Source organism: Elaeis guineensis, chromosome 3, assembly GCF_000442705.2.
Source record: "Elaeis guineensis isolate ETL-2024a chromosome 3, EG11, whole genome shotgun sequence".
NCBI classification, from domain to species: Eukaryota; Viridiplantae; Streptophyta; class Magnoliopsida; order Arecales; family Arecaceae; genus Elaeis; species Elaeis guineensis.
The window spans coordinates 20,822,580-20,839,047 of record NC_025995.2 but is presented as its reverse complement, the minus strand read 5'-3'; the positions used below and the strand labels follow the sequence as shown (position 1 = coordinate 20,839,047).

The 16,468-nt window shown below is 36.0% G+C and overlaps 1 protein-coding gene across 6 annotated transcripts; it reads left to right on the top strand.

Moving 5' to 3' along the window:
* Positions 1–632: 632 nt before the first annotated feature.
* Positions 633–15,893, top strand: LOC114913991 (pentatricopeptide repeat-containing protein At5g08510-like). 6 transcript variants are annotated; one of them, XR_012139657.1, is made up of 4 exons: positions 633–772; positions 11,374–11,611; positions 13,902–13,978; positions 15,625–15,893. XR_012139657.1 is itself a non-coding variant. In XM_073253728.1 (2 exons), exon 2 carries the CDS (start codon positions 2,310–2,312, stop codon positions 3,948–3,950), a length of 1,641 nt encoding a protein of 546 aa, XP_073109829.1. In that variant the 5' UTR covers positions 639–772; positions 2,288–2,309; the 3' UTR covers positions 3,951–8,430. The 6 variants fall into 6 exon arrangements, 1 of the variants encoding a protein (XP_073109829.1); XR_012139658.1 differs by lacking the exon at positions 15,625–15,893 and adding an exon at positions 14,517–15,617; XR_012139655.1 differs by lacking the exon at positions 13,902–13,978.
* The last annotated feature ends 575 nt before the right edge of the window (positions 15,894–16,468 follow it).

The window sequence follows — 16,468 nt, the reverse complement described above, 5'->3', positions numbered from 1 at the left end:
TCTAATCTCTTATGATCTAAAATCTCTGTATTTGCTAGATTATGATCTATTGATTAAAAATCTCCAGACATCTACAAGTAACCTATTTGATATGCCATATGAATCCAAGATCACTGGCCATATAATACTAAAACTACCTATGATACATTCCATAAAAATATATTTATTAATCATATAAAATATATTATAATAATTATTAATATATTTATTAATATATTAATAATTAATATAGTTTACAAAAATAGATATTTTACTCTTATAAATTATTAATCATATTAAACTACATTAGTTATTATTATAGAATTAATATTTTTATTTATACTTATAATATATTATTTTTTAATATGAATATTTATTTTGATTAAAAATTAGATAAATAAAAATAATATATTGAATATTTTTATTATAAAAATATAAAATATAATAAAATATTTCTACTTCAATTTTAAAATTACCATTGAATCGTGGCAAATGATTAATAATATATATATATATTATATATATATATATTTTTATATTATATATATATATAAAATTGGTGGATCAGCGGGTTTGATTTTTGAACTCCAAACATTTGGATGGCCATTTATACCCTTTAAACCCCTGTATATAAATACTAACACAAAACCCTAGCCATCCTCTAAGCTTTCCTATTCAGCTGCCCCAAGCCTCCCACCCGATGGAGACTCCTGAGGAGCGAGGATGGAGAAAAAACAGGGGAAAACTGAGGGAAAATCAATGAAAACAAAGGAAAGAAGGAAGAAATTGAAAGGTAAGAGTTTTTCCTGTGTAGATCTGGTTTTTTTTTTCCTTTTCGCTTCTTTTTCTTTTCTTTTCATTCTCTTTTTGAGAGATCCGTGGGCAAGGACCGCATCTGAGTGAGATTGGATGGTTTCTTCGTTTCCGGTTGGGGTATTTTCTCGAGCATCGAGTTGTAGTGGTGTGAGTCAGTTCCTTGAGGTTTTGAGAGCTTAATCTTGATAGAAGTATGACATTTTATAGGGTTTGGGGATTTTTGATGGAAAGGTTTTTCTTTTGCTACAAAATTTCAATTTATGGGGTTCCGTTCTCATGATAATATAAATAAGAAAATGTGAATATGATGCCAAATCTTGCACTGGCTAAACGTGATGCACCAAATGCATGTCATGGTAGCTTGCATCGGCCACCACCGAATGAGATAGACGAAGACTCAAGGCTCATGGTTTAACATATCCTTTTCTTTAGTTTTTGAACATAAGCTTTAGCTTTGTGAGATAGGAGGTGGTCTAATTGTTTTGAAAGGATGGATAGGAGTCATGCTCGGAATCAGAGAAATCAATTAGTATTTGTGATGGTCAATAATCTATGATTGGGCCAATAGAAATCTATTATTTTTCATTTTTTTCTTCTAGATATTTCGTAATAATCTATTATGCGGTCAAAAGTGATGCATCATGTCCATTTTTTCGGCATTGAAGCATTGCTTTTTTCGGCATTGAAGCATTGCTTTTTTGGATTCATTGTCTTGATAATTCATTGTAAATCACTGCTTCTAAATTTTAATTTTATGTGATATTTCAAGTGATTAGGCATGTTCGGATAGCTGAATAATCTGACCCGAATAAATGTTAATGAAACGGTTGGGGTATCCGGTGGGTTTATTATTTTTTAATGAGATGGGTTTGAGATTATTGGATAATTTTGTAATCAGGTTTGCAACAGGTTCGCATAGTAAGATTTTAAACAGATGTAGATACGGTAGGGCAAATTTTGCAAATACCCTATCCATTGCGATTCCTAACATAATAACATAATAATAGTCATGATATGCTTCATTTTTCCTATAACTTAAATTGTTCTTCCCTTTGAATTACCCTATCAAATGTTCAGAATAGATAGCATTGGTTTGGGAGGTATTGGAAAGGAAAGGTATATATGATTTACTTTTTTTGTTTCATTATATTAATAAAAGGTATATATGATTTATATTAATAAAAGGTATATATGATTTGCTTTTTTCTGTTTCATTTTATACTTTGCATAATATGCCAACAGATAACATAATAATAGTCATGATATGCTTCATTTTTCCTATAACTTAAATTGTTCTTCCCTTTGAATTACCCTATCAAATGTTCAGAATAGATAGCATTGGTTTGGGAGGTATTGGAAAGGAAAGGTATATATAATTTACTTTTTTTGTTTCATTATATTGATAAAAGGTATATATGATTTATATTAATAAAAGGTATATATGATTTGCTTTTTTCTGTTTCATTTTATACTTTGCATAATATGCCAACAGATAGACGAATTCCAGCCGTTGGATGATTGGCGTTGGTAGGCCTATACACGGAGGAAAACCAAAATCATGTTTATCTCAGTCGCATATGGTCGAAGCTTCGCTCCGCCTCACCGCTCGATCTCTCGTTCGACTCATCAAATCGGTCAACCCCGCCACCCATTCCGCTACCCGCGAAGCCCAGCAGCTCCACTCCGTCATCTCCAAAGCCGGCTTCATCTCCAACGAGTTCATCTCCAGTGCCCTTATATCCCTCTATTCTGGCGTTGGGTGTATCGGCAGTGCCCGCCAACTGTTTGATGAAATCCCCCATCCAGGGCTGGTGTCCTCGACCGCCATGGTTCGGGCCTATTCCATCATGAGCTACCCCATGGAAGCATTGGATCTTTTCCGGCATATGATATCTGCCAGCATTATGCCGGATCCTGTGGCTCTGGCGACTTCCATTTCAGCATGCCGTCAATTGGGCCATTCAGGCCTGGCGAAGATGATTCATGGGTTCGCTTTGTGTTGTGGGATTCAGATTGATGCATTCGTTAGCATTGAATTGTTAAGAATTTACGCGGATCACGGTGAATTAGAACTTGCACGCAAGTTGTTTGATGAGATGCCTACAAGAACTCTTGTTGCATGGAATGCTATCATTCATCAGTATGTGAAGCATGATTTGATTGATGTTGCACGTCAGTTGTTCTTGGAGATGCCAAATAGGGATGTCGTTTCATGGAACACTTTGATATCTGGGTATTCTCAAGCAGGGCATTGTCGAGAGGCCCTGGTGTTGTTTTGTGACATGGAGTTGTCTTCTGTGAGGCCTAACAAGCTAACACTATGCACCATTCTAGCTGCTTGTGCTAGCCTGGGTGCTTTGGAGACTGGGATGTGGTTACATGCTTACCTTGAGAGAAACAATATGAACTTTGATGGGTGCTTGGATCATTGCCTGATCGATATGTATGCTAAATGTGGAAGCATTGAGAAGGCAATTCAAGTGTTTGAGAAGATCCCGATAAGAAGGGACTTGTACTCATGGACTTCAGTGATATGTGGGCTGGCACTGCATGGGCGAGCCGACCATGCCCTTCGCCTCTTCTCTCGCATGCAAGAAGTGGGAGTCCAACCAGATGATGTTACTTTGGTTGGAGTTTTAAATGCTTGCGCCCATGGAGGACTTGTAGATGAAGGTTGTAAACATTTCCATTCAATGGAGGAAGTCTATGGTCTCAAACTCAAAATCGAGCACTATGGATGTATGATCGATCTTTTAGTCCGTGTGGGTCGATTAAAAGAAGCATTTGATATCATTGTTGGAATGCCAATGGAGCCTAATGTAGTTGTGTGGGGTACATTGCTGAGTGGTTGCAGGGTGCATAATAATGTGAAGCTAGGTGAAATTGCAGCCATGAAATTGTTCGTGTTGGATCCATGTGATCCATGGGTTCGAGTGATGCTGTCTAATATGTATGCAGAAGCTCATGATTGGGGTGGAGTCATGAGGCTCAGGAAGGAGATGAAGGGGGGTGAGATGAGGAAAGCACCAGGGTGCAGTTCAATTGAAATGAGTGGTGAAGTTCATGAGTTTCTTGCAGGAGGCAATCTGCATCCTCAGCATGCAGAGATTTACACAATGTTAGAGAATATTGAAGCTCAAATGCAGATACGGTGATGCTTAATGTTTCTAACCCCATCATAAAGATTGTGCTTGCCATTGTCCCAATATTTATTATATTGTCTTAAATGTATCAATTCAACCTATTCTTTCCTAATTGAAAGTAAAAGAGGATATATTGAATATACAGTCTCTGAATTTTTTCCAAGAAGATGCTGTCATCTCACAACAAAATATCAATAGGAATCTGTTGGATGAATTAGAGCACATTGTCGAAGGCGATTTTATCATGCAATAAATTCCTCTTTTCAAGCTGCAAGGAACCAATTTTGATGTATATGTATCGCTGCAAGCCTGGATTTGCACCACTGAAAAATATATTTTTTGCTTCATTTGACAGTGAGCTCCGGTGTATCATTATCAATATCCATGTCGGAATTAGCAAGACCTGCAACCTTTGTAATAGTTGAGAAAGGGCAGCTGATGCCCTTTAGGTGACCCTCGCTTGTAGGGTTTATTTTAGGAGATCACAACACAGATTGTCCAAGCTCTGGACAGGGGTCCTCAGGACTATCCCTGCATTCTCATATGATTCAAAATCAAGAGCCAACGAGTTAAGATGTTCCCCTCCCAGTATGTTGATGCTTGAAAACCTAATGGACAGGTTGCTGATTTCTTTAGAATCATGACTTCGGTGTTGGAGAAAACTCAAATTTTTCTATAATACCCCTTTAAATATTTTAATTTATTATTTAAATATTTTAATTTCTTCATTATTATGATTTTAATTTTTGACCGTTGGACTTCTAATTGTCAACGGCCATATGTATTTAATCTAGTTTTTATTTTATGACTGTTGGACTCCGTATTAAAGATTCTGACCATTGAATTTCTCATTAAATATTTTGATAGGTCAATAAAAATTCCAACGGTCCCAAACGGTCATATTAGATGTCTATAAATAGATCATCTTGAGATTTGATTTCAGATATTCCATTGAATCCTCTTCCTTTCTTATTTCTGACTTTTTTTTAGACCTTTTATCTTTATAATTATTTTTCTGAGTGTTGAAAGAGTTTTCATCAACCTCCTTCATGATTGTGCTCACGAGTGGAGGATATCGATCATACTTTGGGGTAGTTTTTTTGGATATTTCTACATGAGGAATGGAAATATGCCTTTAGACAGTGCCTCACATGCTTCCAATTTGATTAATTATCTTTTTTTTATTCTTAATCTTTTGTAAATTATTTACAATATTTTTTTTACAATCAAAATTCTTATTAATTTTCTTAAATCACATTTGGAATTTTTAAATATTGTTCTAACGATCTAAGGTGTAATTCCCCGAATTGTGATTAAAAGATAATAGGGTGCTCGGTATACATCGTTTAGCTATTTCACATGATTTTTTTTCCTTACAACCTCTTTACTTAAAGATGACATTATATATAATCTTGTGGGGATGATGCCATGGTTAATTTAGCATAGTTGTATATCATATTAATAAGACAGCTATTGATTCTTCTCCACTTCTTTTTCTGTTTCATATTAATCATGATCAGCTCATGATGAAATGTATTCTTCAGAATATGAGCCCATTTATGTACTTGACATGACATGGTTGGACACAATTCACTTGCATTAGTTTTATTACTCCAGCCTTTAAGTTTTTAAGTATTTGATTGTTAGTGTTTAGGAAAAATTATAGGAACACCCCTTACTTATAACTCAATTTTATTTATATTCCTATACTTTAAAATATGGCAAACTGAGCTTTTTAATTAGTGATATGTTTTAATATGGTCCAGCCATTTATTTCATCAATAAACGGTGTTAGATTTTTTTTTCAATGGACGAAAATGCTCTGTTTATAGATGGGCTTGGAGGAGAAAGAAAATGAGAAAAAAAAGTAGATGAGAAGAAAGGAGAGGAGGGGAGAATGATCACGGATAAGGAATGAATTAGAGGAGGAGGACAAAAAGGAGAAGAGGGTGGGGAGGAAGAAGAGGGTAAAGAATAGGTTACCGACAAAAAGGAATAGAGATAGAAGGGGCCGCCATGAAGGAGATGAGTTATGGGTAGTTTAGAGGAAAAGAAGGATGAAAAAGTAAAATGGATAAGGAGGAAGGAAAAAAAGTAGAGGAAGCTATCATAAAGGAGGAGAAATGAGTGAGGAGGAAGGGAAGGGGGAAGGATGTTTTTGTCGGTGAAAAAAGATGGATGTAGAGGGGGCCATCTAAAGGGATAAAGCTCATGAGCTAGTTTGGAGGAGAAAAAGGATGAGGAAAAAGAGAATGAGGAGGAAGGGGAGGAGGGGAGGAGAGCCATCGGCAAGAAATATGGTGGAGGAGAAAGGGAGGAGAAGAGGATGGTGAGGAAGAAGATGGGAAAAATAAGAAAGGATGAAGGTGGAAGAGGTCGTCATGTAGGGGGATGGTTTATGGACAGCTCGGAGGAGAAAGATGAGGAGGAGAAATGGACGAGAAGGAAGAGGAAGAGAATGGATGGAGAAAAGAGAACGAGAAAGGGGAGAGGAGAAACAGGTAAGAAGGAAGGGGAGGAGAAAGGAGAGGAGGAAGGAAGAAAGAGAAAGAGGGACACCAGTCATGGAGGAGGAGAAAATCAATCAGAGAGGATGGAGGAGGGAAGAGACAGGTATTTTTGTCATTTTAAAAAAATTTATTAACAAAAATAGATGGATGGCCCACATCGAAACATATCGATGGCTAGAAAGACTAGTTTGATACTTTTTAAAGTACAGAGGGTATAAGTAAAAATGAGCTAAAATAGAAGAGGTGTTTCTGTAATTTTTTTTTGTATTTAATGCTAATTCACGATAATTTCTGTGTTCCATAAGGAAGGAGTTGTTAACCTCCTTGTATTGATGTTTGCAAGGGCTTGTTCCTAGTTGGAATTATTCAGAAAAAAAAAATAAATCTTTAATTTTTAACTTATTTCATGGAGTTTACAAAATACCTGGGGGTGTGGTCCCTTGTGGGTGATTAACTCTATTTTGGAATTTGAACACATCTTAATATTTATAGTATAGTTTTCTGTTTCTGTGTATATTGTCTTTTATATAATTAGTCTATCTATCAGATTGCAAAAATTTTAACATTATTTTTAGTTATTATTTTTACTGCTATACTAGCATTTCTATTGAAGAATTTATATTTGTAAATAGTAATCTAGATTGTCAATTGAACTAATCAATAGCCAGAATGAACAATTCTGAAATGATCATTTTCCCAAAAAATATGTGCATTTGATAACTTGAACATATTGATTTTGCTCTGTCATAATCAATTTTGATTTTTAAACAATCAACTCAATTAATCAGTTATGTTGCTCTTGAAATCGGTCGAGATCGAAAGACAGACACTTGGTTCTCGTACGAGGATGCTGGCGTTAGAGTGACCTCCAAAATAAGTCTCAAACTGAAGGTTGTGACTCTGGCAAGGATCCTCCGACACTCAAGTCAGAAAAGTAGAGAACAAAAAGCAGCAATGGATTCTCTGAGAGAAATTTGATTTGACTTATCTTGAGTTCTCGAAACTTTGGTTATTTATATAAAAGGATACTGGACAGCTGGGTTGTTAGCTGTGAGATTGTATGATCCCGAGATTGTCGGATCATTAGATATGCCAAACTGGGAGAGATAATTCAGCCCTTAATCACTCCCACGAGATTAGAGGAGACGGTTACGCCAAATCCTATTTATTTGGGATAGACAGCTGTTGCACATGTTGAAGAGATAAGTCAGTTGAGCAGCTCATACACAGGTTAGGCCTCGAAGACACCTCAGCTCAGCATGAAGATGGACTCAACTCATATGACGGTCAGAGGTTGTGTTGATGATCCGAGAACTTGAAATGTCTTGTGATGTAGTGCTGATCTGAGGCTCTCACAGTAACCACCGTAACACTATCTCCCTACTCCTGAGTCTGAAAATTAGACGAAAGGAGTATTCCAAAAGTACCTCGGATCCAATGCCATGTGCTTCTGCCTTCACGCCTGCCTTCTGTATTTTCTGCTTTCGAGGTTTTAATTATTTTACGGTAGTTTTTCATTTTCTTTTTCCTTTAAATTTATGCTTCGAAGGTGCAAGTAGCCATAGATCTTTTCTGTGCTGCTTATTCATCACGATTCCTTAGAGTAAGATAGATTCACAGTGCATGAAGAGATTTGAGCAAATTCTAGCTCATAGAAGGCAGATCATGGTTTTGATTGCTGAAACAGAATCCACAGTCAGAGAAGAAAAATATGCCGCTCCTATCGTTGAGCCCATGGCCCTACCTTTGAAAGTCATGATGCGGGATTCTTTAAAAAAAATTTCGATCGATGGGTCACCGACGGAGATTTACACAATGTTAGAGAATATTGAAGCTCAAATGCAGATACGGTGATGCTTAATGTTTCTAACCCCTTCATAAAGATTGTGCTTGCCATTGTCCTAATATTTATTATATTGTCTTAAATGTATCAAGCCAACCTATTCTTTCCTAATTGAAAGTAAAAGAGGATATATTGAATATACAGTCTGAATTTTTTCCAAGAAGATGCTGCCATCTCACAACAAAATATCAATAGGAATTTGTTGGATGACTTAGAGCACATTGTCGAAGGCGATTTTATCATGCAATAAATTCCTCTTTTCAAGCTGCAAGGAACCAATTTTGATGTATATGTATCGCTGCAAGCCTGGATTTGCACCACTGAAAAATATATTTTTTGCTTCATTTGACAGTGAGCTCTGGTGTATCATTATCAGTATCCATGTCGGAATTAGCAAGACCTGCAACCTTTGTAATAGTTGAGAAAGGGCAGCTGATGCCCTTCAGGTGACCCTCGCTTGTAGGGTTTATTTTAGGAGATCACAACACAGATTGTCCAAGCTCTGGATAGGGATCCTCAGGACTATCCCTGCATTCTCATATGATTCAAAATCAAGAGGCAACGAGCTGAGATGTTCCCCTCCCTGTATGATGATGCTTGAAAACCTAATGGACAGGTTGCTAATTTCTTTAGAATCATGACTTCGATGTTGGAGAAAACTCAAATTTTTCTATAATATCCTTTTAAATATTTTAATTTCTTCATTACTATGATTTTAATTTTTGACCGTTGGGCTTCTAATTGTCAATGGCCATATGCATTTAATCTAGTTTTTATTTTATGACTGTTGGACTCCATATTAAAGATTCTGACCATTGAATTTCTCATTAAATATTTTAATAGGTCAATAAAAATTCCAATAGTCCCAAACGGTCATATTAGATGACTATAAACATGTCATCTTGAGATCTGATTTCAGATATTCCATTTAATCCTCTTCCTCTCTTATTTTGACTTTTTTTTTAGATCTTTTATCTTTATGATTATTTTTCTGAGTGCTGAAAGAGTTTTCATCAACCTCCTCCATGATTGTGCTCACGAGCGGAGGATATCGATTATATCTTGGGGTAGTTTTTTTGGATATTCCTGCATGAGTAATGGAAATATGCCTTAAGACAGTGCCTCGCATGCTTCCAATTTGATTAATTATCATTTTTTTATTCTTAATCTTTTGTAAGTTATTTATAATATTTTTTTTACAATCAAAATTTTTATTAATTTTCTTAAATCATATTTGGAATTTTTAAATATTGTTTTAACGATCTAAGGTGTAATTCCCCGAATCGTGATTAAGAAGATAATAGGGTGCTAGGTATACATCGTTTAGCTATTTCACATGATTTTTGTTCCTTACAATTTCTTTACTTAAAGATGACATTATATATAATCTTGTGGGGATGATGCCATGGTTAACTTTAGCATAGTTGTATATCATGTTAATAAGACAGCTATTGATTCTTCTCAACTTCTTTTTCTGTTTCATATTAATCATGATCAGCTCATGATGAAATGTAATCTTCAGAATATGAGCCCATTTATGTATTTGACATGACATGGTTGGACACATTTCACTTGCATTAGTTTTATTACTCCAGTCTTTAAGTTTTTAAGTATTTGATTGTTAGTGTTTAGAAAAAATTATAGGAACACCCCTTAACTATAACTCAATTTTATTTATATTCCTATACTTTAAAACATGGCAAACTGAGCTTTTTAATTAGTAATATGTTTCAATATGGTCTAGCCATTTATTTCATCAATAAACGGTGTTAGATTTTTTTTTTCAATAGACGAAAATGCTCCTTATCCATAGATGGGCTTGGAGGAGAAAGAAAATGAGAAAAAAAAGTAGATGAGAAGAAAGGAGAGGAGGGAAGAATGATCATGGATAAGGAATGAATTAGAGTAAGAGAAGGAGGACAAAAAGGAGAAGAGGGTGGGAAGAAAGAAGAGGGGAAATAATGGGTTACCGACAAAAAAGAATAGAGATTGAAGGGGCCGCCATGAAGAAGATGACTTATGGGTAGTTTGGAGGAAAAAGAGGATGAAAAAGTAAAATGGATAAGGAGGAAGGAAAGAAAGTAGAGGAAGCTATCATAAAGGAGGAGAAATGAGTGAGGAGGAAGGGAAGGGGGAAGGATGTTTTTGTCGGTGAAAAAGGATGGATGTAGAGGGGGCCATCTAAGGGGATAGAGCTCATGAGGTAGTTTGAAGGAGAATTGGATTCAATCAGGTCAGGTCTGATTAGGTTATGAGATGACCTAATCGGTAAGGAAGAAATGATCCTGATTTGATCAGGTCTATGGCTCAATTAATTTACTGATTTGATCAGGTTTAATTAAGATTATGAACACCTAATTTGACTAGGTTCATCATATTTTATTTGAATTTAATTGGATTGGGCTTGATAGAAACCCAATTGGCTAAACCCTAGAGTCCCAGATGAACGAAACTCTCTCCCTTGCGCCTTCCCTTCTCTCCACCCCTTCTTTCATCGCACAAATTGGTTTATGTACTGAATAATCTATGCCAAAATCCTTTTTTTATCACCCATTAGGGATAGGATTTGGTTAGTTTTAAATTGAATTCAAAAAGATTTGAATTTAAACCTAAAACCCTATCCCCATCCTTCCACACATTGGCTCCTTATGAAGGCGCCTATTATGTGCGACCAAAAGGAAGTATTCCTGATTGTTTTTCATGCCCAAAATTCTCTAGTAGGTCTCTCTTTAAGTTAGATAAGGGTGAAAAAAAATTAGAGTTAAATTAAAATTCAAAATGGTTTGAATTGCAACAAACTCCAATTTTTATCCTATCTAATCTCATTTGTGCGACAACCATAAAAAGCCTACACTTTTGTGTGCCAACCACTTTCTGATTTTTACCATAAGATACCAGAGGGAAGAGGGGCCAAATACCTTTTTTGGGGTGTGAGGTTTGGGTGGGCTTCTTTCTTCTTTGGTGTGAACAAAGGAGGAGACCGATCTCTTCTCGGGTGAGAGACTTAGAACTGTTCTAGAGTTTCTGGATGATGAAAAACAAAAGAGAAGAGTGTTTTCATCTATTTTTCTCCATCATCCAGCATCCTCCTCTTATCCATCTTCGATATCGAAAAGGTCCGAGGTGATCAAAGAAGGAGATCAAATCAGATCCACCATCAGAAGCCAACTGTGCAAGCTAGCACTCCTACAGAAGGCTGATCGGTCTAAGGGCTTCGTGTGGACTATCCGTAGAGGTCGAATGCTTGTGCGGCTGCGAGCGACCGGAGAGGACTTCCAAATTCATGTTCTCGATCATGGAGTTCGACTACCCATGTTCAGGTATTGGTTTCGGAACCCTAATAGTAGTAGATTAGATCTATTACTAAATGCTGATTTTTAGTTCACATACTTATTATTTTAAATTCAGAAGTTTATGCATTTAAATTTATGTCATAGATCCGTTTGTAGAAGTTTTGAGATCAGATTTTATGCATGTATTTGTAGATTAAATAGTTTAATCTAATATTTTTCGTGGCAAGATTTTTGAAATACATGTATGAAATTTCTGCGCATCCCAACAATACTATGCTGTCAGTTTGTCATTTCCTACATCGATGATAGTACTAGAATTGAAGATTTTAGGACACTTAGCTAGTGGTGCAATGTGTATCTGAGGCTATTTTATGTAGCTTGAGTTGGCAACTTGCTGGAGCAGTGCATCTTGTGGATGAATACTCTCTTTGCCTTGTTTTGCTTATTGTTGCGTCACCACTATTTCTTCAGTACGGTGCAACTATTGAACTATTTAAGATTGATCACACCCGGTCCTCTCAGGGCTTTAGGATGATAAACTTGCTCCCAACTTACTGAAGAATGGCCTCCACTACACTTGTTTTCTCCACTCCAAAGCAAGTCTCTCTACTTGTTGAGTCCATCAATGATGTCGATAGGGGGGAGAAATGAGGATATCCGGTATATTGGCACTGAACTGAGAATGGCATTCACTAGTGTTAGGCATCTCCAGTAGAAAGAATCTTACCTAGGTTCATTGATTTTTAGAGTATTATACTAAAAAATGAAAAATATAGAAAGATGAGCTTTAGACAATGAAGATGTGTGCTCTTAGACAAAGATTGGAAGGATCCAAGGACTGCCTGGGAGAGTACAAGGAACTCATGGGTTCCAAAGAAAGTCCAACGTGGTCTCTCTCTCTCTCTCTCTCACACACACACACACACATATCTTGCAAACTTCTTTGATACAACACAAGTTTCAATGTCACCATTAAAAAGGAATACCACAATTAATCTCTTGTAGCTCCTGCTAAATTGAATGGGGTATCGGAGTGGCATTAAGGCGCCTTGTTCAGGAAACTACCTTGGATCCTACATAGGTAGGAGGTTACTTAAATGGAAGAAAATAGCATGAGATTGCAGTGGAAACTGAAAAGTACAGAGTGGGGCTGGATGCAGTGCCGTAGAACTTCACATAACAATTAAAAGGTGGACATGATTAATTTGGACTAGGCATACCACTTAAGGTACTTTCTTAAAGAATTATTTCCCCACCATGCAGGTGGTGTTGTCGAAATATTGCCTTCAGAATAAAGCTGATTACAGGCCGGATCTCAAGCCTAAACTCTATTCATTTTTAATTAGACTTCGAATCAGGCCTATGTAACATTTGATATTTTCTGAGCCCAAGTCCGGCCCATAAGCAGATCTACTTCAGGATGTGAAGCCTACACTTCTTATACTTCAGGCTGCACCCCAAGTATAGAACACTAATAACCATGTATTACTTTGTAAAAGAGAAAGAGAATGGTAGTAAGAAAGCAGAGAGGACATGCTTAAGTGCACCATATTATATAGAAATAGAGAAATATGACTTTTTGTCAAAAAATGCAGCCGGTTGAAATTTCAAACTTCCCCTTAATGGATAAGAAGAGGAAGTGAAGTTTTTCTTCGTAAAAGAAAATATTCGATCAAAATTTTAAAAAACTACTTCTAATGGATAAAATGAAAGTTGTTCTTTGGAAAAACTTTAACAATTCCTTGCCATTTTCAGATCAACAAAAAATAATATAAATTCATAAGTGTTAGCATGAGGTAACACTATAAGTAAAAAATTTCTTAACTTATAGTTTGAATATATCCAATTAGGCTTTAAGAACAAGATGATTAAATTTTGATCTTGTCAATAGATCGTTGTTTGAAGGATTATATCCATATCATACTTGGGAATTAGTGTTTAAAGGACTGCACTATAAAAGATCATGCGCTTTATCCTGCATTCAAAAGTGCTCCAGAACTTCCATAGAAAACGACCTTGACTTCCACACTAATATAACCAAGCTTATCAAGAGTGCTTTCACTCAGTCCAGTATATATGTTTATAAGCCTATTAAAGAGTTGAAGTCTATCCCGCTGACTTATACAAAAGAAAAGGTATATCAACGTTGTTGGTCATATATGTTGTATTTTTTTTTTCTTTTCTAGTCTGGAAACCACCCTTCTCCCATTGATTGCTTTCCCCACTTTACATGCATAATTTCACGTGTGACTTACATTTTTAAAATCACGCAATAGTATTCCTTTCCCTCCTTTAAATCTGAAATATATATGTTCAGAATTTGCTGAATTCTTTGGCTGATATTCAAAGAATGCAGATTCACACTGCATTGGTTCCAACCCGCACATAGTATTGGTACGTGTACTTAAACTTTGCCAACAAATTTTGATAGTGATACCTTTCCCACCTTACGGAACATCAAAAAATTTGTTCATTATTAATGTGCTCCAACTCAATTATTATTATTGGAGATGTGTCTTTATGTATATTCTTTAATTTGAGCATATGCTTTGTATATTGAAATCTGAACTTGAGAAATCAGTTCATCGGTCAAGAGGACTTTGAGTTTCAATTTTTATGGATGCTGAAAAACCGAACTTGGCTTATTTTTGTTTTTGGAATTTTTGTTCCATATTAACTACGCACCGATTCTTATAGGTAAATAACTAGGGAAGGATGCAAAAAATGATTTAGAAACAAATAGAATTTCATCTGTTGCAGTTAAGAGCTCGTGGCTTGGTACCTCAGGTCCATAGTTCGGGGGCTGTATAGACTGTTTTGGGTCTCATGGTTTTGCCACTTAAAAGACATCTCACATGGGAAGGATAGTTTTTAGATTTTTCTTTGACTTCAACTAATGTAGAACTAATGATGTTTTTTTTTTTACACCAAGCATCATCAATATATGATCACAAAACCTGAGGTTGCATCTGGAAACAAAGTTGTTCATATAACGAGCACAACTTTCTTTCTTATTTAGTTGTTTACTTGAGGGGCACTGAAGTAAATAAACTTTCTTTTGATCCTTTTAAAATTTGTTATTAATTGCATTTGAGGCTGAACTGTTTGAGATACATGTAATGGCTCAAGCTCTCATGTCCATATGTGATGACTTAGGCTGACTTGGTTAAAAATTTTTGATTCTGACACTGCCGCACGACTACAATGTGCAACTGGCTTGATAAAGTCACTTAAAGCTGTTTGTTTTTCTGTGATTGTCACCCCATAATCCTGGTCTTTCTTCTATTACCTTGCCCTTAAGTAACTTCCAATTTTAGAAGATATCAGGTATACAGTTTGATTGGAGGCAATGCATAAATTGTTTTTGGGAGTGTTCTAATTTTCATTTGATTGTCAAAGCTAGTAAACCCCCGAGTGGTCAGAAATAAACGAAGACTTGGGAGCCAGTACTGATTCATGATGGCCTTGCTTTTCCCAAAACATTAGAATTTTAAAGTTGTGGATTCGGAAAACTATCCTGTGTAGAGTATATCTATTGAATTGTAACCTCCTTTCCCATGCCAAAAAATAGAACCTTTTAGTAGACAGACTGCAGATTTGAAATACAGTCTCATAATCATCAGTGGGAGCTTTCATAGTTAAAGAGCTCTTTTTTGATGCAAAAGAGTTAAAGATAGCTCAAAAGATGATTTTTGTATCTTTTTCCACTTAACTGTGAAAGATAAAGTGGTTTGACGTGGAATGACATGGATGAAACAAAGGAATGACTCCAGTTTGATGCAAAAATGTGGAAGACTTCATGGCTCAAGATTCATTGTGGTAATGATCAGACGTTCAACTTTCTTGGTCTTCAGGTTCTCCATGGATATCCTTTATCACCTTGCAGATCTTAGGAAAAATATGATTTAGAAACAGAACGCAAGAAAAGCAAGAAAGGAGCCATGAGTAGTCTTCCCAAGTTTCAAATGTAGAATTAAAGAGAATAATAAAAATGCTTATCTAATTGTTATATTTTGATCCTTTGTTGCTTTCTTTGACAGTTATGAGCATGCAAACACCTTGAAGGAGAATGAGGCGAGAAATTTTGGTGAGCTTTTGCGATGATGCAATCAAACTGTGAAATATTAGACTAAAAAATTTATTTATTGATTTTGGATTATATATTCAATGGGTTCAACAATAAAAGAAAATAAGGTCACCTGGCATTAAAGTTTGTGTCGGATGATTTCTAGTGTTCTGACGTGGAGGCATGCTGTAATTTACATACATGACCATCTTTTCAGTGGAAAAATTAGTTGTTGGAGATATAGACTTGACGCAGGGTATATGGTGATGAAATTGGGCATGTAACACCAGACATACAAATTCCTTTTCGGAATGTTTTTCAAAGCGGTTGCACCCACAATCATAACAATTATTAACAATGCTTGAAATTAGGTATTTAATTAACACTGGACATTGCCATTGCTTATAAATGCCACGCGAGGATCATCACAGCCAATTCAACAACACAATAGCCAACCCATCATTTCCATAAATCTAAACAATTCCTAGAGGACACGTCTGCAACTAGCTCCGACACTATAAGAAGATAGGTTACCACCCTCTTGAACAATTCAAATCCTTTTATGTGAACGAAAATCATGTAAAGGGCTGTATACCATGGACAAAATCAAACACAACAACTAATGCGGTGTATCACAAACTAAATCGAATAAAAGAACCAGAATCTATCTGATATATTCTAAACCCTGTGACCGAAGTGGATATGTATTTTCTCCATGAGCCCGGTAGATCAATGCCGAAGTTGTTGGGCTTTAAATCCGCATCTAAAAACCAATAACCTTGCCTTAACACCCTTTTCCATGGTACTCCACGTATGAA

Coding starts and splice junctions, on each gene's coding strand:
- LOC114913991 (XM_073253728.1), top strand. CDS start 2,310: ATGATTGGCGTTGGTAGGCCTATACACGGAGGAAAACCAAAATCATGT.